The sequence below is a fragment of the Pinus tabuliformis genome, chromosome Q (assembly GCF_031772625.1).
Source record: "Pinus tabuliformis cultivar Carrire ecotype Pingquan chromosome Q, CPIR1, whole genome shotgun sequence".
Classification (NCBI taxonomy): domain Eukaryota; kingdom Viridiplantae; phylum Streptophyta; class Pinopsida; order Pinales; family Pinaceae; genus Pinus; species Pinus tabuliformis.
This window is the reverse complement of record NC_142296.1, coordinates 8,090,706-8,113,924: the sequence shown is the minus strand read 5'-3', so window position 1 is coordinate 8,113,924 and position 23,219 is coordinate 8,090,706. Positions and strand designations below refer to the sequence as shown.

Below are 23,219 nucleotides of genomic sequence, written 5' to 3'. Positions count from 1 at the left end.
AAAAAAAATTCATTTTTTTGCTGATATTTGGTAAAGTTAAGTAGGGTTTGTGGATTCCAAAGGGTAATGGAATATTGTTAAATGCTTTTTGGGTCCATTTCCCCCTCCCAAACTCTATTTAAGACAGCCAAATGCTCTCATTTCACTCACAGCAGTCTTATGCATTTGAGTGAGAGTCTTCTTTGAGAGTTAGTGAGCAGTTCTTGAGCTTGTTTTGGAGCAGCAGTGAGGAGTCTTGGAGGAGCATTGTAGCTGGAGTGAGGAGCTTCTTGGGCAGCCATTTGGAGTAGCATTGAGGAGCTGATTCTTGGAGCAAGCTTGAGGAGGCAGTTTGTGCCTGGAGGTATTTTTTTCCACCTCTATAAATCTGTTTTTACTTAGTAAATTTTAGGTGCATATCAAGATAACTTAGAGAGTGTTTTTAGTCAAATAAATGAACATTGAATCAATTTATTTTTATTTTTTTTCATTTTCAGATTGTTTTCCTAGTCAAAAAATGGCACCTAGAGCAAAAGATCCTGCTTGGGCATATGTTGAAATGGTTGATAGTGAGATGTGTTGCAAGTTTTGCCATAGGAAAATTAAGTCAGGTCCTGGGGGGATTCATAGGCTGAAACAACACTTGGCAGGGATTAAAGGCAATATTACTGCATGTCCCTCTGATCAAATTGGGGAGATTAGAAAGAATTTGCTGGAAAGCTTTGAAAAATTTAAAGAAGAAAAGACTAGGCAAAAAGAGATACAGGCTGAAATTGGGAGGAAGAGGGAGATACAAAGAAGGATGGCTGCCAACCCCCACTATGAGTTTGAGGGTTCTTCCTCTATCCCTCAAACTGATGCATCAAACCCTTTCCGTTATGTTCCTCCCTCTTTTGCTTCTGTTCAAGATAAGGGAAAGGGTAGAATGAAGGGTGATGGGACTATCAAAAGTTTTTTCACTCACTCAGGCTCCTCTCCATCAGATGCACATGGTCCTGAAGTTAGTATTAGTAAAGGTCTTGCTCAGCCCACTTTAGATGACCATTGGAAGAAAGAATTGAGGGAGACTGCTTGTGACTACATAGCTAGATGGTGGTATGATGCTGATATCCCCTTTAATGCTGCTCGTTCACCATATTATGAGCCTATGTTTGAGGCCATACATGCTGCTGGAAAAGGCTTCAAAGGCCCTACTATGCAAGAGCTAAGGGGGTTTCGTTTGCAGAAAGAAATTCAATCAATTAATGAGTATTTGCAAGATTTCAAGGAATCATGGGCAAGAACAGGGTGTACCATCATGTCAGATGGATGGACTGATCAAAGAAACCGTACCATCATAAACTTTCTTGTCTTCTGCCCACAGGGAACCATGTTTTTAAAATCAGTTGATGCATCTGATAAGGTAAAAGATGGCCACTTGTTGTTTCAGCTATTGGATGAGGTTATTGAGGATGTGGGGGTGGCTAATGTTGTTCAAATCATCACAGACAATGCCTCTAACTATGTTCTTGCTGGTAGACTGTTAGAGGAAAAACACAAGACCATCTTTTGGACCCCATGCGCTGCACATTGCATAGACCTCATGCTTGAGGATATTGGAAAATTAGATTGGGTCAGAAACACTGTAGATAATGCCAAAAGCATAACAAAATTTATCTACAATCATACACTGGTTTTGAGTCTCATGAGGAAACACACTGGAGGCAAGGATATTATTAGGCCTGCCATCACTAGATTTGCTACACATTTTTTGACATTGCAATCTATGCTTTCCCAACATAGAAACTTGCAAAAGATGTTTTCCAGTGATGAATGGAATCAAAGCAGTTGGTCTAACAAACCAGAAGGCAGAGAATTGAAAAGGAAAGTCCATGATGAAAATTTTTGGAGAAAGGCAGCAGAGATTGTGAAGCTTGCTGAGCCACTAGTTAAGGTGTTGCGGTTGGTGGATGGGGAAAGGTTGGCTATGGGCTTCATTTATGAGGCTATGGATCAAGCAAAGGAGCAAATAAAGACAGCATACAAGGATAGAGTGGCAAAGTATGGGCCCATTTGGGCAATCATTGATGAAAGATGGAACAATCAACTCCATCGCCCTATACATGTAGCTGGGTATTTTTTGAACCCACGGTATCATTATAAAGCTAAGGAGTCAGGAGCTTTGAGGGGGGAGGTCAGAGATGGACTGGTTGATTGCATTGAGCGCATGGTCCCATCGGAGTCTGATCAGCTGCTGATACATCAGCAGGTCACATCCTTCAGCAATGCAACAGGTACCTTTGGGAAGAACCTAGCAAAGATTGCAAGAGAAGCAGATGAGCCAGGTAAACAAAAATTTCAATTTTCAATTTCTTAATGGTTTTACTTTTTTTATTAAAGTTTGTTAAATCATTTATAATTTGAAAGTTAGATATAATTTGTAATTTTGTTGAGCTTCAGCCTTCATCTAACTCATAATTCATTACACTCCTATGTTTTTTGCAGCACAATGGTGGGAGGCCTTTGGTGGCCAGTGCCCTGAATTGCAAAGGTTTGCAATTCGTATTTTGAGTCAAACTTGCAGTGCATCTGGGTGTGAGCGCAATTGGTCTGTATTTGAGAGGATTCACACAAAGAAGAGAAACCGTTTGGAGCAAAAACGGTTGAATGATCTAGTTTTTGTCCAATACAACCTTCGGCTCAGACGGAACCAATTGCTGAACAAAAGACCTGATTCAGATCCCATTGTGTTGGAAGACATTGATCCAACATCAGATTGGGTAGTGGAGAGTCGTCTACCAGAGTTTGATCCTGATGAGGATCTTGAGATTGATCAACTTGATGTTCAACATCCACTGCAACCTGTTCAGTTGAATGCAGATCCCGATCCACCAGCCTCAGTCTCACAGCCAGCTAGTAGGACTCCAGTTGTAGGTGCTTCGCCTTCCTCTGCTCAGCCACGACAGAAGCGCAGCCGCATTTGTACTCTATCTCAGCTTGCATCTGCTGCACAACCTAGTGGTACTGGCACCACTTCTACAGTTGCAGTTGGAGACGATGATGAGGAGGAGGAGCCATGGGGCCCCTTGTCTGACTCTGATGATGATGATCCAGAGATTGGTCGAGATGATCTTGGCTCCTCTGGCAGTAGCTACTAGCCTCCTTGGTTATTTGTATTTTGTTTTGACTCTTGAGTCTTTGATCATGTATGACAGACTACAGTTGACTATGTATTTACTATTGCCATTGGGTACCATTTTGATATAATGGATTGGTTCATGAGCCTACTTTGATCATATGTTGTCTTCCATGTATATTATAATGTTGTGTGTTTGGAAACTTGAATGAAAATCTTTAAAATTATGTTTAAAATATTTAAAATTATGTTTTTTTATGAAAAAAATAAATATTTAATGTATTTTTTACAACGACCGAGTCATTGAAATCGAGTCGGCCAAGTCATTACGGAGTCGGAGTCGATCCTCGACCGAGTCGGAGTCCGAGTCCGAGTTGTAAAACATTGGCTCTGCCTTTAAGTTTGTTTAATATCTATGTTTTCATATGTTTAAGGAGAACTCTTGAAAGTTTCTCGCTCTCCTTAGCTCCTCACCAGTCATTTCTATCCATTCAATTCCTTTAAAGACATCAGGACGATTGCCTACCTTGCCCCAAAAAGACCTCTGCAAAAACTGTGTCACATCCCCGCACCCAAAATTGCCTTTCCCTGTTTTCCAACAAAACCCTAAAAATCTTAAATCAAACTATCTTATCAATTTACTAGCCTAAAATTAGTATTCATATCAGTCATCTCAGCCCCTTTGAAGACCTTTTGCCGAGATAGACCTGGAGAGAGCCCTCTCCTGTCCTCGTAGGGCTAGCTACGAGGCTGAGCTTGGTTTGATGTTGCCTTGAGTTTCGCCTTCCTCAGCCTGAGGAAAATTCGAGCGCTAACATATTGGCGACCATACTAGGGAAGAAAATGGTTTACTTGTTGATGTCATTTGTTTTATAAGCTACAGACGAAGCTTGAAGTTATGCCAGGTAGTCTTCGAAACGCTTTTGCTTTGCATCAGCGCAAGTAGATAAACGCTGCTTCAGTCAATCTCCGGTCTAGCTTGTAAACGTGACATCTAACTTGTTAATTACCCCAGTACATGTATCAAGTTCAGATCTGATTGTTGATGGTGGACAACGATCAGACATAAGAAGGCTAAAATCATTCACCTGGCGACTTCATTCACTGAAAAATCCAGAGATCAATGCTTCATGGTGACTTCACTGCAGGAAGATTAGTAGCTTTTAGCTTTTCAAGATGGATCGGGTTGCAAGAAGATACGCTCCCATGAGCCGAGATCACATCCCTGGTTTTCCAAATAAAATTCCGAAGGTAGATTGGTCAAGGAGTTTGCCTACATTTAAAGATGATGGTAGGAAGGACGCTGCTCTACATCTAGTTAGATTTCACATGCATATTCGCAAGTTGAAGGTTGATTTTCCTGAAGATTGCTTGATGAAGATATTCTTGGCCACTCTGGAAGGTAAAGCCCAATATTGGTATGAAAGTTTGCCGCCTGCTTGTATTTACTGTTTAAAGGATTTTCATGTTATGTTCATTGAAAGATATAAGGACTCTTATCCATCATTAACTTTAGTTCAAGACTGTTGCAAGCATGCTTATAGTTTTATTGAAAGCCTTGAGAAGTTTTATGAAGATGATAATTTCATGGATGAAGAGATCATGGAAGCCCTGTATGAAAATCCGTTTCAGCAGCACACAGAAATCTTAGAGGATACTTGTCAAGATCAGCAGGCTAAAGATTTCCATATGGTTGAAAATGAGGAAAGAGAAAATGTTGTTTCAGATCTGTCCATAGAAGAAGACAGCATGCAGGTAACACAGGAAAGTAATGTTCCAATCTCAGAAAGTGATGATGATAAATCAGATCAAGAGATAAATTGTGATGAGGCAAAACATGTTGTTCTGGACCTCATAAAAGAGAGTTGTATTATCACGGCTACCTCAAATGAAGAAAACGGAGTAGCAAACCTAAATGCTCTCATCTCACTAGCACTAGATCTTCATGAGGAGGTAGTTCATTTCCTCTGTGAAAAACAAGACAAGATCTTCGTTCAAGTAAGTGAAAAGGTTTCTCTGAATGAATCTATTGTAGCTGATAGAAATGTTAGTGTTGGGTTTCACGAAACATCTGAAATTTCTTTTCTCATGATTGATGAATGTAATGAGAATTTGGCTGTCATATCATATGAGGATGACCTACCATATATTCAAACTACAAAAGATCAGACCATTCAGGATTTCATTTCAGATTCTTCCTCATATGTCTCATGTTTTGAAATGTTATTTCAAGAGGAGATCTGCTCATCTACTTGTTCAGAATTTTTTGAGGACCAGGAAGATACTATTTTTGGAGTACACGATGAAGGAAGATCAAAATTTTAAACAAGGACACCTTGATCTTTCAGCAGGAGGTGGCAATGGCAAATCTTCATGTTTTTTACGATCCTCTAGCAAGTTTGTTGCAGCCAGCAGTGAAAGTATTTATTACAGTGTTTTGTTGCAGCCATGGTCAACTATGTTTTTGGATGCCCAGTGATAGGTTTGTACTGTTGACCAGAAGATCTGATAAGAAGAATCAGTCAAGAAGCCATCTTCTTGATTGGTTGCATTGACATTTTGATATATTTTGAGGATATATTGTCTTGTAAGAAACACAGGTTGCCATGTACTGCAACCAAGCTTTTGTTTTAAGTTCAGGTCTTGAGTTAGTTTGTTAGAGTCAAGTTTTTTCTATCATTTCAATTTGTCATCGAGTCGGTTTGAGTCAAGTTTCAGTTAAGTTTCAGTCAAGTTTTCATCATTTAAATGTGTCAAAATTTTTGTGTTATCCGTTCAAAATAATGACTCCATCGCCCAATGGATGAAGGCACTGGTCTGCTCTCCCAAAGATCTGTTGTTCTTAGCACCTCCAAGGAGCTACCATCCCCATTGGAGCCAATGTTAGTGTCAACCTTTGTAGCCTTCCTCCATTGATCAAATATGCTCTTACAAGGTGATTTTAAGGTGTCAAGGTCAAATTTTGTCATTTCAAAGAGTCTTCAAGCAAAATTTGGTCACTAGGCATTAGGTCTAGGGTTTGTTTTCACTCTTTTCAAAGTTGTCCAAATGGCAGTCCATGTCATCATTCAGCTGAATGTACCATCATTCAGAGGGTTTTCATCATCATGTCAAGTTCCATTGGGTCATTTTACAGCTTATTCATGCTTCAGTTGTGCCTTGGTAAGGTCCATTTCCCTCTCCTAGGGTTTTGGAGGTAATTTCTCTTGGATGGTCAAATCATTAGCAAAACTTGTATCCAGATGTTCATACACCTTCCCCTATCATTAATGTACCTTATCAAACACTTCCCATTATTGAGATTCCCCAAATTCCTCATTTTTCCACAAACCCTAGTTTCTTGCCACAACTTGGCAATTTTCTAGGCTAGGCCTGTGTTTTTCCCTTTTGGACCCCTTCCCCTCACTCGATCTATGAGATTCCACTTTCCCCTGTTTCCTAACATCCCTCCCTACTTCCCAAAATTTCCCCAAGAATTTAGAAGCCCCTTATCCCCTTCATTTCGACAAAATCCCATGTTTCACACATCGGGATAAGTTTCACTCAAAAGATGTTTCAGAGCAATCAAAGATGAATTTGGGAAAACTGAGAGAGGTTTTTGTCCAAAACAGGCCAAGGAAGAAAAACTTCTTCACTTTTTACACAGGTGTCACGGTTTTTTGAGAAATGTCAAAAAATACAATCGCCCTGGGAGAATTGATGTACCTCTGAAGTGACCTTGGGAAAAATCAATTTTTCTCCTAGCTTGGTTGGTCAAATAAATTTCTTTATGAGTCAAAGGATAACTACGAGAAAATATATTTCCAATGAGCTATCATGACCTCAATTTGGAGTTGAGGAAGGCATTCAAAAGTTGACTGCAACAGCACTCTGCCTTGAGGCAGCCTCATTTGGCACATTTTGACCAGTCTTGGGAGATTTGATTTTTGACAAGGCAAATGAACTCCAAATTTAAAAATTCCAATTGGGTTGGAAAGTAGACTCAAAGACCTTTCCAACGAGCTATCACATGCCTAATTTGGACATCAGGAAGGCCTCCAAAAGCCTCCTGCAAAAGTGCGCTGCGCATAGGAAGTGTGCGCTGCGCGTTGGGTGGTGCGCTGCGCATTGGGCAGTTTGAGCCAGTGCAAAATTACACAGGCGCTGCGCGTTGGGTGGTGCGCTGCGCATTGGGGTTGCGCGCTGCGCGTTGGATCTCAGCCACAGGAACCATTTGTCTATGCGTCCAGAACTCAACCAAACTTACTTTTAGCTTGCAAATAGGTATGTTCTTGCTGCCTAGTAATGTTAGGGTGTTAAATATATGATTCAAAGAGGGGATTTAATGTATTGGGTTTTGGGAAAATGAAACCCTAGGTTCATAACAGAGGCATCCCTTAAATTGTTTTAAAAAATGTGTGGGTGGTTTAGTAAGATGTCCCTCATCCTCCATTGATGAAAAAACCAGCTCCTTGTTCATTTGTGCACCCTAGTCAAACATTCCAAAGAGCACACATTGTATTTTGCTCATTTGTCAAATAGTGACTGTTTTATGCCAATTCATTGAAACGGAGCATTACCATTATGGCTTGGTTTTCATGATGCTTTGGTAAACATATTTGGGTTTTGAGTATGCATTGAAGTTTTGATTTCAACACACACTTATGGAGCTGCGAAAAATCCGTGAAGACCGATAAGCTGCCCGAAGACAGATACATGAGATGACACCCATTGAGCAGGAGATAGAAGCTGACCGGGAGACTTGGCTTGAGAGGGTCAACCGACACTTGGAGGGGTTGCTGGCGAAGGCCAATAGAGACAAAGACTTGCTTCGTCACATGAAAAATCATTACTGGGCCCGCATGCATGTTTGCAAAGCGAAGATGAAGATCCTTAAGAGGCGATTGAGCAAGGCACTGAAACGGCAGAAAAAGCCCGACCCACTCCAAATTTTGGCCGAGGCTTCATTGGTGGGGCAACATACATGATAGAGGGTCATTACTCCAAATTTGGGCAAATTTGGAGAAAATTTTGTCATTTTTGAAAATTTTGTCCTAAAAACAGGCTTTTTGGTTCAACGCACAGCGCGCAGCACGCTGCCCGTAAGATTGGGAGCTCCAAATCACAAACGGTTTGCATTTTTGGATTTTTCATGATGAAATATACCTGATCAGCTATTGCCAAGGCATTTCATCAAGGTTTGGGTCCCCAAAGGGTCAAAAAACATGCAAAAAATGACCTCACTGCCCCTTGTTGGACACACAGGAAGCAGTCTTGGGAAAATGAACTTTTGGAGGGGCAAATGGACACCAAATGGGAAAATTCCACTTGGGTTGGAAAGTAGACATCCAGGGCTTTCCAACAAGCCAACTTGAGCTCAATTTGGATGCCGGGAAGTGCCTCAAAATCAGCCTGAAAAGTGCGTTGCGCGTAGAGATCAGGGCGCTGCGCATTGAGGATTTTGGCCAATTTTTCACCTTCCAGCTCAGAATTTTGGCCAGTTTTGACCAATTTCACCTCTTGATGTAATTTTTGGTTTTCCTTGATGTAATTTGATATATACGATGTAATTTTGGCACTATATTACCTATTCTAGATGATTCATTCACAAAATAGCAAAAATTTAATGAATGAATCAGTTTCCTAGCATATAGGGGTTAGTTGTTTGACTACCTAGTTTTCAGTTCCTTGTTTAGAATTGGTTGAAACAGCTCCTAGAAGGAGGAGCTCGACCCCTAGAGGCAAGGGAATGGGTTGGCTTGCCTATATTATGTATTTTCTAAGTCATTTTCATGGTTGGACTCTTGGGGGATAAGCTTAAACTGTATTACACATTGTATCTCTGCAATTTTGGCAAAGGAAAGACCAGGGTTTTGCAACACTTTTTGGGATTCCTGTGGTTATTTGTGTTGATTGTGTGTTTCTCTCATGTACTTGTAAGTTTGTTATTTGTATCATTTTCCTACTATTCTCTTCTGCAAATTAAACAAATGAAGTGTTAATGTAGAATTCATAATCTTGTATGCTCTGCCTTTAAGTTTGTTTAATATCTATGTTTTCATCTGTTTAAGGAGAACTCCTGAAAGTTTCTCGCTCTCCTTAGCTCCTCACCAGTCATTTCTATCCATTCAATTCCTTTAAGGACATCAAGACGATTGCCTACCTTACCCCAAAAAGACCTCTGCAAAAACTGTGTCACATCCCCGCACCCAAAATTGCCTTTCCCTGTTTTCCAACAAAACCCTAAAAATCTTAAATCAAACTATCTTATCAATTTACTAGCCTAAAATCAGTATTCATATCGGTCATCTCAGCCCCTTTTAAGACCTTTTGCCGAGATAGACCCGGAGAGAGCCCTCTCCTGTCCTCGTAGGGCTAGCTACGAGGCTGAGCTTGGTTTGATGTTGCCTTGAGTTTCGCCTTCCTCAGCCTGAGGCAAATTCGAGCGCTAACAGTCCCAATGGTGCACTAATAGTAGTATTTGAGGCATCTGAGGAGATATGGAATGGAAGGTGTTAGCGCTTGAAATTTCACCTCAGGCTGAGAAAGGTAAACCTCAAGGCTACATCAAACCATTTAGCCTCGTAGCTAGCCCTATGGGGCAGGAGAAGGCTCTCTCCGGTCACTCTCAGCAGATCTTCAATGGGATGAGATGACCAACAAGGTAAACACTGATATTAGGCTAGTAAACTGATCAAAAAGGTTGTTTTGGGGTTTTTTGGGTTTTTGGTGGCAAATTGAGGAGAGGGCAATTTTGGGTGTGGGGATTGTACACAGTTTCTGCAGGGGGTTCCTTGAGGCGAGGTAGGAGACAGTGTTGATGCCTTTAAACTGAGGTGGATGGTCAGGAATGAAAGACAAAGAGCTAAAGAGAGAAAACAATGACTTTGAATTCCCTTTAGACAGTAGAAAACATTGAAATTAAACAAATTTAAAAGCAGAGCATGGCTAGCATGAATTCATACTTTAACACTTCATTTGTTTAATGTGCAGCAGTAAAGAAAGGAAATGAATCACATAAAAAAGCTTACAAGAACATGAAGAAACACACCATCAACACATGAGTCCACAAGAATCCCAAAGATGACTGCAAAACCCTGGTCTTCCTTAGCCAAAAATTGCAGAGATACAAGTGAAATAATACAATGATAGCTTCTCCCTCAAGAGTCCAACCTTCCAACCTCTGAAAATGATTAAGAAAATACATAATATAGGCAAGCCAACCTCTTCCCTTGCCTCTAGGGGTCGAGCTCATCCTTCTAGGAGCTGTTTCAACTAATTCTAAACTGAGCACTAAAATCTAGGCAGTCAAAACAACTTGCCTCTATAAGCTAGGAAACCAATCCATTCATTAAATATTTACCCTTGACATGAATGAATCTTCTAGAAGTGTTAAACAAGAGTAAAAGTGTCTTAGAGTTACAAAAATTACATCAAAGATAATCATCTTCAACCCCAAAAAGTCAAACTGAGTCAAATCTGCGTTTTCTCGGCTGTACAATGCAATCTGGCAAAATCTGCTCAACGGGTCGCGCCCCCCTTCTCAACGGGTCGCGCACATTGGGAGCTCTGTTTGAGGCACTTTCAGGTGTCAGAATTGGGTGCAGGATAGCTCGTTGGAAAGGTCTATGAGTCTAATTTCCAACCCAACTAGAATTTTTCAATTTGGAGTTGATTTGACCTGTCAAAAATCAAATCGCCCAAGACTGGTCAAAAAGTGCCAAATGAGGCTGCCTCAAGGAAGAGTGTTGTTGCAGTCAACTTTTGAATGCCTTCCTCAACCCCAAATTGAGCTCATGATAGCTCATTGGAAAGATATTTGTGTCTAGTTATCATTTTACCCATCAAGAAAATCCTTTGGCCCACCAAGCTAGGAGAAAACTTGATTTTCCCAAGGTCACTTCAAAGGTGTCTTTGATTCTCCTGAGGCAACGGTATTCTTAACATTTCTCTCAAACAATGACACCTGTGCAAAAAGTGAAGGAGTTTTTTCTTCTTTGGCATGTTCTGGACAAAAACCTCTCTCAGTTTCCCAAAATTCATCTTTCATTGCTCTGAAACATCATTTGAGTGAAACTTGTCCCGATGTGTGAAACAAGGAATTTTGTCGAAATGGAGCGAAATGAAGGGGATAAGGGGCTTCTAAATTCTTGGGGAAATTTTGGGGAGTGGGGAGGGATGTTAGGAAGCAGGGGAAAGTGGAATCTCAGAGATTGAGTGAGGGGAAGGGGTCGAAAAGGGCAAAACATAGGCCAAACCTAGAAAATTGCCAGGTTGTAGCTAGAAACTAGGGTTTGTGCAAAAATGAGGAATTTGGCGGATCTAAGGGATGGGAAGTGTTTGATAAGGTACTTTAAGGATAGGGGAAGGTGTATGAACATCAGGAAACAAGTTTTGCCGATGATTTGACCGTCCAAGAGAAATTGGCTTTCAAAACCCTAGGAGAGGGAAATGACCTTGCCAAGGCGCAACTGAAGCATGAATAAGGTATAAAATGACTCATTCGACACTGACATGATAATGAAAACCCTCTGAATGATGATAGGCTCAGCTGAATGATGACATGGACTGACATTTGGGCAAACCCTAGACCTAATGCCTAGTGACCAAATTTTGGCTTGAAGACTCACTGAAATGACAAAATTTGACCTTGACACTCTGAGACCACTTTGTAAGAGCATATTTGATCACTGTAGGAAGGCTGGAAAGACTGACACTAACATTGGCTCCAATGGGGATGGTAGCTCCTTGGAGGTGCCAAGAACCTTAGACCTCTGGGAGAGCAGACCAGTGCCTTTCAATCATTGGGCAATGGAGTCATTATTTCGGCAAACGACACAAGACTTTGACTCATTTATTGAATGAAAACTTGACTGAAAACTGACTGAAACTTAACTGAAACTTGACTCAAACCGACTCGATGGCAAACTGAAATAACTTGAAAAAACTCACTCAACAGACCAAACACAAATGACTCATGACCAACTTAAAACAGAACTTTACAAAGCTTTTGGAAAAACGGCAGCAATCCATCAAGATTTGGAATCATGATGACAACCACCTTGTTTCTTACAAGACAATATACATCAAACTATATCAAAATGCCAATGCAACCAATCAAGAAGATGGCTTCTTGACTGATTCTCCTGATCAGATTTTCTGGTCAACAATACAAACTGATAACTAGGCATCCAAAAACATAGCTGACCATGATCTCCTTCATCACTGAACACTGCAATAATCACTTTCACTGCCGACTGTAACAAATCTGCCATTGGATCGTGGGAAACATGAAGATTTTCCACTGCCACCTCCTGCTGAAAGAACAAGGTGTCTTTTGTTTCAAATTTTGATCTTCCTTCATCATGTGCTTTAGAAAAAGAATGCTCATGGGCTTCAAAAAACTCTGAACAAATGGATGGGCAGATCTCTTCTTGGAAAAGCATTTCAGCACATGAAACATATGAAGAATCTGAAAGGTAATCCTGTATGCTATGATCTTCGGTAGTCAGACAATATGGTAGGTGATCTTCATATGATATGACAGCCGGATTATCATCTTTGTGAAGAAAAACATTATCTGTTTGCTGATCTACAAGACAATCATCTTCTTCAATAGAGGAAGGAGTTTCCTCAACACTTTCCTGACTATGTGTGCACCGCAAATCTGCTGTAGCTTGGGCTGTAACAAAACCTTTCAAAAGCTGATCTATCTCCTCTTCAGACAAAGGAGACAATGCCTTTTGTTTTCTTCTGCTTAAACAATAATTATCTTCATATGACAAGGCATTCAAACTATCATTTATTACTGAGCTATTGAAAGGAGATTCACTTACTTGCACAAAGATCTCACCTTGCTGTTCATGAACAGCTGAATCCAAAACTCTGTCTATGATCTCAACAGTAGAGCTCTCTTTAATGGGCTTCAGCACAAGGTATGCTTGGTCATCACAATCGGAATCTAGTTCTAAAGTAGCTGACTGGGCATTATCACAATCTACAATCTGCATGCTGTCTTCTTCTGTTGGCAAATCTGAAACAAGCTCTTCTTTTTCATCATCTTCCACCATATGACCATCTTCAGCTTGCTGATCTTGATTCTGCTGCAAAATTTCCTGATCATCTTGATGGGTATCCACTAGATTCTCTTCATGTTGCTGAATTGGATGTTCATACAATGCTTCCATGATCTCAACATCCATAAAATTATCATCTTCATAATATTTCTCTAGGCTTTCAATAAAACTATAAGCATGCTTGCAACAGCCTTGAACTAAATTTAATGATGGATAAGAGTCCTTATATCGTTCAATGAACATAGCATGAAAATCCTTTAAACAGTAAATACAAGAAGGCGGCAAACTTTCATACCATGATTGGGCTTTACCTTCCAGAGTGGCCAAGAATATCTTCATCAAGCAATCTTCAGGAAAATCCACCTTTAACTTGTGAATATGCATATGAAATCTAACAAGATGTAAAGCAGCATCTTTCTTACCATCATTATTAAATGTAGGCAAATTCCTTGACCAATCTACCTTTGGAATTTTATTTGGAAAACCTGGAATGTGATCTCGGCTCAAGGGAGCATATCTTCTTGTGATTTGGTCCATCTTGAAAAGCTCAAAGCCACTGATCTTCCTGCAGTGAAGTCACCATGAAGCATTGATCTCTGAAGTTTTCAGTGAAGGAGTCGCTAGTGAATGATTTCAGCCTTGTCAGTGTCTGATCGTTGTTCACCATCAAAAATCAGATCTGAACTTGATACATGTACTGGGGTAAAGTGTCAATGAAGCGCTACGTTCACAAGCTCACGGAGATTGACTGAAGCAGCGTTTATCTACTAACGCTGATGTAAAACAAGAGCGTTTTCGAAGGCTACCTGGCGTAACTTCAGGCTCCGTCTAAGACTTATGAAATAACACGTCAATGAGCAAACGATTAATTTGTTCTCCCCAGTATGGTCGCCAGTATGTTAGCGCTTGAAATTTCACCTCAGGCTGAGAAAGGTAAACCTCAAGGCTACATCAAACCATTTAGCCTCGTAGCTAGCCCTACGGGGCAGGAGAAGGCTCTCTCCGGTCACTCTCGGCAGATCTTCAATGGGATGAGATGACCAACAAGGTAAACAATGATATTAGGCTAGTAAACTGATCAAAAAGGTTGTTTTGGGGTTTTTTGGGTTTTTGGTGGCAAATTTAGGAGAGGGCAATTTTGGGTGCGGGGATTGTACACAGTTTCTGCAGAGGGTTCCTTGGGGCGAGGTAGGAGACAGTGTTGATGCCTTTAAACTGAGGTGGATGGTCAGGAATGAAAGACAAAGAGCTAAAGAGAGCAAACAATGACTTTGAATTCCCTTTAGACAGTAGAAAACATTGAAATTAAACAAATTCAAAAGCAGAGCATGGCTAGCATGAATTCATACTTTAACACTTCATTTGTTTAATGTGCAGCAGTAAAGAAAGGAAATGAATCACATAACAAAGCTTACAAGAACATGAAGAAACACACCATCAACACATGAGTCCACAAGAATCCCAAAGATGACTGCAAAACCCTGGTCTTCCTCAGCCAAAAATTGCAGAGATACAAGTGAAATAATACAATGATAGCTTCTCCCTCAAGAGTCCAACCTTCCAACCTCTGAAAATGATTAAGAAAATACATAATATAGGCAAGCCAACCTCTTCCCTTGCCTCTAGGGGTCGAGCTCATCCTTCTAGGAGCTGTTTCAACTAATTCTAAACTGAGCACTAAAATCTAGGCAGTCAAAACAACTTGCCTCTATTAGCTAGGAAACCAATCCATTCATTAAATATTACCCTTGAAATGAATGAATCTTCTAGAAGTGTTAAACAAGAGTAAAAGTGTCTTAGAGTTACAAAAATTACATCAAAGATAATCATCTTCAACCCCAAAAAGTCAAACTGAGTCAAATCTGCGTTTTCTGGGCTATACAATGCAATTTGGCAAAATCTACTCAACGGGTCGCGCACATTGGGAGCTCTGTTTGAGGCACTTGCAGGTGTCAGAATTGGGTGCAGGGTAGCTCGTTGGAAAGGTCTGTGAGTCTAATTTCCAACCCAACTAGAATTTTTCAATTTGGAGTTGATTTGACCTGTCAAATATCAAATCTCCCAAGACTGGTAAAAACGTGCCAAATGAGGCTGCCTCAAGGAAGAGTGCTGTTGCAGTCAACTTTTGAATGCCTTCCTCAACCCCAAATTGAGCTCATGATAGCTCATTGGAAAGATATTTGTGTCTAGTTATCATTTTACCTATCAAGAAAATCCTTTGGCCCACCAAGCTAGGAGAAAACTTGATTTTCCCAAGGTCACTTCAAAGGTGTCTTTGATTCTCCTGAGGCAACGATATTCTTAACATTTCTCTCAAACAATGACACCTGTGCAAAAAGTGAAGGAGGTTTTTCTTATTTGGCATGTTCTGGACAAAAACCTCTCTTAGTTTCCAAAAATTCATCTTTCATTGCTCTGAAACATCATTTGAGTGAAACTTGTCCCGATGTGTGAAACAAGGAATTTTGTCGAAATGGAGCGAAATGAAGGGGATAAGGGGCTTCTAAATTCTTGGGGAAATTTTGGGGAGTGGGTAGGGATGTTAGGAAGCAGGGGAAAGTGGAATCTCAGAGATTGAGTGAGGGGAAGGGGTCGAAAAGGGCAAAACACAGGCCAAACCTAGAAAATTGCCAGGTTGTAGCTAGAAACTAGGGTTTGTGCAAAAATGAGGAATTTGGCGGATCTAAGGGATGGGAAGTGTTTGATAAGGTACTTTAAGGATAGGGGAAGGTGTATGAACATCAGGAAACAAGTTTTGCCGATGATTTGACCGTCCAATAGAAATTGGCTTTCAAAACCCTAGGAGAGGGAAATGACCTTGCCAAGGCGCAACTGAAGCATGAATAAGGTATAAAATGACTCATTCGACACTGACATGATAATGAAAACCCTCTGAATGATGATAGGCTCAGCTGAATGATGACATGGATTGACATTTGGGCAAACCCTAGACCTAATGCCTAGTGACCAAATTTTGGCTTGAAGACTCACTGAAATGACAAAATTTGACCTTGACACTCTAAGACCACTTTGTAAGAGCATATTTGATCACTGTAGGAAGGCTAGAAAGACTGACACTAACAGAAGGGACCAATTAGGCCCCCTCAAGACTGGTGCATGTACTAATTTCTCCTTCATATTCTCAAAATCTTGTTGGAAAGCTTCGGTCCAAGAGAAATCATTGTCTTAGCTAATAATAAAAAAAAGAGGGGTTGTTATCCTAGAAAAATTCTCAATGAATCTTTGGTAGTAACCCGCATGACCCAGGAATCCTCTCACTTCCCTTTGTTTTTTTTGTGAAGGAATGTGTATAATGACATCTACTTTGGCCATATCTACATGGATACCCTTATTAGAAAAAAGACGGGGAAGCACAACCCCTGCTTTGTACATTAATCTACATTTCTTATCACTCAAAGCAAGGTGAACCTCTTGGCACCTATTTAGTACTTTCTTTAAATTTTGAAGGGTTTCCTGAAAAGAATCACCAAATACTGAAAAGTGATCTATATAAAACTCTACACACTCGAGGTCAGCGAAGATAGCCAAGAATTCCCTTTGAAAAGTAGCAGGAGCATTACAGAGTCCAAAGGGAAGCACTCGGTAAGCGAATGCCCCCCAAGGACAAGTAAAGGTAGTCTTGTCCTGATCCTCATATGAGATTTGTATTTAGTTATATCCACTGAAGCCATCTAAAAATGAGTAATACTTTTTACCTGTAAGGGTATCTAGCACTTGATCAATGAAGGAAGGGGAAAGTAATCCTTGAGAGTGACCTTATTTAGTTCTCTATAATCAATACAAATGTGCCATCTACCATCCTTTTTCGGGACTACTACCAATGGAAAAACCCACTGGCTATCAAATGTAGGATAGATAAACCAACATCTAAGATTTTTTTGAGTTCTTCTTTAACAACATCTCTTAGTGTAGGGTTCTTTTTCCTCTGGGGTTGTCAGAAAAGTCAAGAACCCTCCTAAATATAAATATAATGAGCGCAAGTTTAAGGAGAAATACCTCTCATGTCCTCGTAACTCCAAGCAAAGGCATCAAGATGATCTCACAACATGCCCACAAGTTGCTCCTCCTTGGATGGGTGTAGGTCTAAACCAATGTGTAGGGATTTCCTTGGACTTACCTCAACAAGAGTAGTGTTAGGATCATGAACATCTATAGTGGCTACCAAACTCTATAAGGATGATGATGAGGATTTCGGATCACAGTTCTCCTGGAAACTTGGACTAAAAATTTGATGAAGTGATTCAAAATATTGTATAGTGTCTGAGTTATCTAGAAAATACCGGATCACACTCTCCTCATTCGACTCAGTGTACTGATGAATCATAGAAAAGGACTGAGCGTCATCGTCGATACTATCATAATCCCACAAGGTGTGAGGAAACTCCTCGATAGATCTGGTAGGTGGGTATAAGGTCACCTTCTTCCTAGCATCCCCATGGTCAATATACATGTCACTGGAGTGACAACCTATATGGGCATATGCTGTAGGATTCATCCCAAGATCAAAGGGTGTCCCTAATAGGATTCATTGGTTGTAAAATAATGAAATCTACGGGATACTCCTGTTAGTGTCAGCCTTTCCAGCCTTCCTCCAGTGATCAAATGTGCTCTTACAAAGTGATTTTGAAGTGTCAAGGTCAAATTTTGTCATTTCAGTGAGTCTTCAAGCAAAATTTGGTCACTAGGCATTAGGCCTAGGGTTTGCCCAAATGTCAGTCCATGTCATCATTCAGTTGAGTGTATCATCTTTCAGAGGGTTTTCATTATCATGTCAGTGTCGAATGAGTCATTTCACGCCTTGTTCATGCTTCAGTTGTGCCTTGGCAAGGTCATTTCCCTCTCCTAGGGTTTTGGAGGTAATTTCTCTTGGGCGGTCAAATCACTGGCAAAACTTGTTTCCTGATGTTCATACACCTTCCCCTATCCTTAAAGTACCTTATCAAACACTTCCCATCCCTTAGATCCGCCAAATTCCTCATTTTTGCACAAACCCTAGTTTCTAGCTACAACCTGGCAATTTTCTAGGTTGGGCCTGTGTTTTGCCCTTTTGGACCCCTTCCCCTCACTCAATCTCTGAGATTCCACTTTCCCCTGCTTCCTAACATCCCTTCTCACTCCCAAAAATTTCCCCAAGAATTTAGAAGCCCTCTATCCACTTCATTTCGCTCCATTTCAACAAAATTCCTTGTTTCACACATCGGGACAAGTGACACTCAAAAGCTGTTTCTGAGCAATCAAAGATGAATTTTGGGAAACTGAGAGAGGTTATTGTCCAAAACATGCCAAAGAAGAAAAACCTTCTTCACTTTTTACACAGGTGTCATGGTTTGAGAGAGATGTCAAGAATTCCGTTGCCTCAGGAGAATCAAAGACACCTCTGAAGTGACCTTGGGAAAATCAAGTTTTCTCCTAGCTGGGTTGGCCAAATGATTTTCTTGATGGGTAAAATGATAACTAGACATAAATATATTTCCAATGAGCTATCATGAGCTCAATTTGGGGTTGAGGAAGGCATTCAAAAGTTGACTGCAACAGAACTCTTCTTTCAGGCAGCCTCATTTGGCACTTTTTGACCAGTCTTGGGAGATTTGATTTTTGATAGGTCAAATCAACTCCAAATTGAAAAATTCTACTTGAGTTGGAAAGTAGACTCAAATACCTTTCCAACGAGCTATCCTGCGCCCGATTACGACAATAGGAAGGCCCTCAAACAAGGCTGTGAATGTGCGCTACCCGTTGAGAGGTGCGCTACCCGTTGAGAGGCTGCTCACAGTGTTAATTTTGAACTGGCGCTACATGTTGGGAGGTGCGCTACCCATTGAGCTGTAAAAGCCAGAATCACCTCAAACTCACTCAAATCTTCTTCAAATTTGCAAATTGGATTGAGGTAGGCTCTATACATGTTGTTTGATGGGTTGATGATGGTTATGGGTCTACATGCTTGCGATTATGCCTCCAAGAATACAAGGGAAAAAGATATTTGTAACTGTTTGTCAATGTGGGCAGAATGTTAGGGTTTTATGTTTGTTTCAAGGTTTTTTGGTCCCATTTGATTCCCTCCCTTGTTCCCCCTTTTCTTCACAAAGTCATGCTTATGTCTCTGCCCTTATTATTTGCAAAGAAATGTAAATTTCCCCCCATGGCCTAATATGTAAACCCTATCCCTCCCCCAAGTCCAAAGAAGGTTGTCCGAGGCCCTCAAGAGGAAGAAGAAGACCAACCCACTCCGTATCTTGGCTGAGGCCTCTCTCACTCACCATGATACTCATTAGCCTCTTCCTAGCATCCAACACAAGAAATTTTGAAAGTTTTGAGGCATTTTTGGCATTTTTGGGAAATTGACAGGGTTTGGCCTTTTGACATGCAGCGCCCCGTGTGCTACGCTACATGGGGGCAACTCAGAACAGGAAAAACTCAGCATTTTTGGAATTTTCATGCAAAGTTACACCTACCTATGGATGGACTTCAGTTTTTATGGAGATTTGGGCTTCCAAAAGGTCAAAACACATGCAAATTTTGACTTTCTGCCCTTATTTTGAGTTGCAGAAAGCTGTCTTGGGAGAATTGAGTTTTGAGGGGTCAAATGAACTCCAAATTCAAAATTTCCAGTGGGGTTGGAAAGAAGACTCGCAGACTTTTCCAATGAGCTATCTTGCACCTGATTTGGACATCGGGAAGGCCCTCAAACAGGCCTCTCAATGTGCGCTACGTGTCAGGCACATGTGCGTTGCATGTCAGGGAATTTTGCCTGTTTTGACCAGTTCGGCCAGAAAAACACTGTTTTCACTTGGTTTAATGTTTTGGGCATGTAAATGATGGATTTTTGTGTAATTTTCATGTCTCTATGATGCTTTTACTCTCCTTGGTCACTTCTAGAAGATTCTTGAATGTAAATGGTAAAAATTTAATGCATGGATAGGTTTCCTAAGTTTTAGAGGCAAGTTGTTTTGACTGCCTAGGTTTTAGGGCTCAGTTTAGAATTGGTTGAAACAGCTCCTAGAAGGATGAGCTCGACCCCTAGAGGCAAGGGAAGAGGTTGGCTTGCCTATATTATGTATTTTCTCAATCATTTTCAGGGTTGGAGAGGTTGGACTCTTGAGGGAGAAGCTCCTATTGTATATTTTACTTGTATCTCTGCAATTTGAGGAAAAGGAAGACCAGGGTTTTGCAGACATCATTGGGATTCTTGTGGACTATTGTGTTGATGGTGTGTTCTTTTATTGTAATTGTAAGTGTGTTTATGTGTTCCATCTCTTTCTTTACTGCAGCTTATTAAACAAAATGAAGTGATAAAGTTTGAATTCATGCTTGCCATGCTCAGCTTTCAAATTTGTTTAATGTTTATGTTTTCCACTGTCTAGAGAGGATTCAAAGTCATTGTTTGCCCTCTTTAGCTTCTCTTTTTCTTCTTTGATCATCCATCTCAGCTAAAGGCATCAGCACAAACTCCTACCTTGCCCCAAAGACCCACCTACAGAAACTGAGCTCAATCCCCGCACCCTGAATTGCACTCCCTCCAATTGCCACCAAAAACACCAAAAACTTTAAATCAACCCTCCTTATCTGTTTACTAGCCTAATATTAGTGTTCCTAATTGGGTCAGCTCATCCTATTGAAAGATCTACCGAGTTTGACCGAAGAGAGCCTTCTCATACCCCGTAGGGCTAGCTACGAGGTGAAATGGTTTGATGTTGCCTTGAAGATTTACCTTCCTCAGCCTAGGGTGAAATCTCAAGCGCTAACATAGTGGCGACCATACTGGGGAGAACAACTGATCGTTTGCTCATTGACGTGTTATTTCACAAGTCTTAGACGGAGCCTGAAGTTACGCCAGGTAGCCTTCGAAAACGCTCTTGTTTTACATCAGCGTTAGTAGATAAACGCTGCTTCAGTCAATCTCCGTGAGCTTGTGAACGTAGCGCTTCATTGACACTTTACCCCAGTACATGTATCAAGTTCAGATCTGATTGTTGATGGTGAGCAACGATCAGACACTTGAGAGGCTGAAATCATTCACTTGGCGACTCTAAATCAGTTTCGAAGATCAGATCCAAAGACTCCACTGGAGGATGATCCCGACCAGCAGAAACATGAAAGGAGAATATGGCAAGATCAGGTACTCAAGTTGGAATTTCATCCAAGATATTTTGTTCTTTGTCATAAACTATTTCTTCTCTTTTCCCAAGAATGTCAAGACTGCGTTGCAAAGTATACTATGTTTGAGAAGAGATCCCAGGCCTGCAGTTGATTCTTTCCCTTTGAAGATTGTGAATACCAAAGATTTGCATACCTTTGAGCTTGATCAAGACCTTTCTTCCGAATTTTGTGACAACCATCTTCAGATTGATGAGCCTCAAAAGACCAATTCTATACCTGCTGTACATACCCCTACACCTTGTAAAATTCCAGATCGGTATAAACCTCTTGTTTTACCTTCTTTTCTTCATGCTTTCCCCAAAAACTATGATCTATACTTGCCGATGTTTGATGGTGAAAGTAAGAATGTCAACGCTGAGCAACATGTCCAGAATTTTGAGAATTTTCTAGATCTTTTTGAAGTTGATGAAGAAGATGTTAGTATAAGGCTTTTTGCTCTTTCTTTGCAAGCCAAAGTGAAGAGTTGGTTCAAAACCCTGCCTGATGCAAGCATCTCAGATTTCCAGCAGTTTGTCAAAGTTTTTCTCGATAGGTGGATGATCGGGCAAAACCTTCTCTTGATTGTAGAAGAGTATAACCAGCTGAAAAGATTGCCAGGGGAGACAGTACAACAGTTTTCGGCCAGATTTAACCAAGTTTATTATTCGCTGCCAGTTGATATAAGGCCTACTCCTAGATCAGCTCTCTTGCACTATCCGGGTGCCTTTGATCTGGAGATGGAGTTTCAGCTGAGAGAAAGGGATATTGCAACACTTCACGAGATGCAGAACAGTGCAGTAAATGTAGAGGCACATCTGCTAATCCGACGAGCAAGAATGAAGGAAGAAGAGATGAAAAACATAGATCCGGCCGAATCAACATCTTTAGAGGTGAAACTTGACATTTTGGTAAGTGCAGTAGAAGAGATGATGAAGAAGATCACCACAAGGAATGATTATGATGTTCATGGCTCGCTGATTGAAGAAGAACAAGTTGCTGATCCAAAACATTTTGTTTCCCATCCTAGTTGTCATAGATCTAATAATGATTGTTTTGTAGATCACCTTGGAGAAGAGAGATCTATTGATATGACCTGCATGCTTGATGATATGTTTTATACTGATGATTTGCCTCATTATGATGAGTATGATGATGATTATGTTCTCCAAACAAACGCTAATCTTGCAGATGAATCAGCAGCTAGTTTGTGCGCGGAAGAAATTCATTTTCAGCAGCTTGAATACAATGTTCAGCCACCACATATCAGCTATGACAGTGACGAGGAAAGTGCAGCAAATTTTGAAGTAAGTGAAGGATCTTTGCCTTTTTGTTTTGATTCATGTCACTTCATTAAAGACAACTTCCAGGCAATTAGAAATCAGCTGTCAACAAGTCTTGATCTAGACCATCTTGGAGGCAATAAAAACCTTGTTCCAGGCTTCTCATATTCAGATTTAGAGCCCCCAAATGCCATTGGTTTTCAAGTTGCAGATGAAAGCATGGAAGCTGACATATTTGATCAAATGATTCAAGGTGACTCCATACCATTTTGTTTTGAATCAATTCAGTTTTTGAAGGGTAGATTGCAAAGTAAATCATTTAATGTTGAGGATGAGACAGATGACAAAATTCTTGAGCAGCCTGTAACATCAGATTTGCAGTTACCAAATGAAATTGAAAGGCAGATTATAGATGAAGGTGTGGCAGCCGAAATACCTGATTTGATGATACAGGAAGATTCTATACCCTTTTGTTTTGAAGCATTTCAGTTTATAAGGCAGAATTCTCGTAAAATTTCTCAAGAACAAGATGAGCAGCATGTAGGCAATCATGTAATCACAATGGAACCAATAGAAATGGGATTGCAGCAGTCTTTTCAAGTTTTTCATGATCCAATAGCTGATGTTTTGGAT

General features: G+C 40.5%; 1 protein-coding gene across 1 annotated transcript in view; it reads left to right on the top strand.

Annotated features, from left to right (window-relative positions):
- The first annotated feature begins 481 nt into the window (after positions 1-481).
- LOC149218005 (uncharacterized) overlaps positions 482-23,219 on the top strand; it is a 50,366-nt gene continuing 27,628 nt past the window's right edge. Inside the window, exons 1-2 of the mRNA XM_089386456.1 lie at positions 482-2,303; positions 2,464-2,858. Of these exons, the coding sequence (XP_089242582.1) occupies positions 497-2,303; positions 2,464-2,858 (2,202 nt within the window). The 5' untranslated portion in view covers positions 482-496. The remainder of the gene's footprint in view (positions 2,304-2,463; positions 2,859-23,219) is intronic.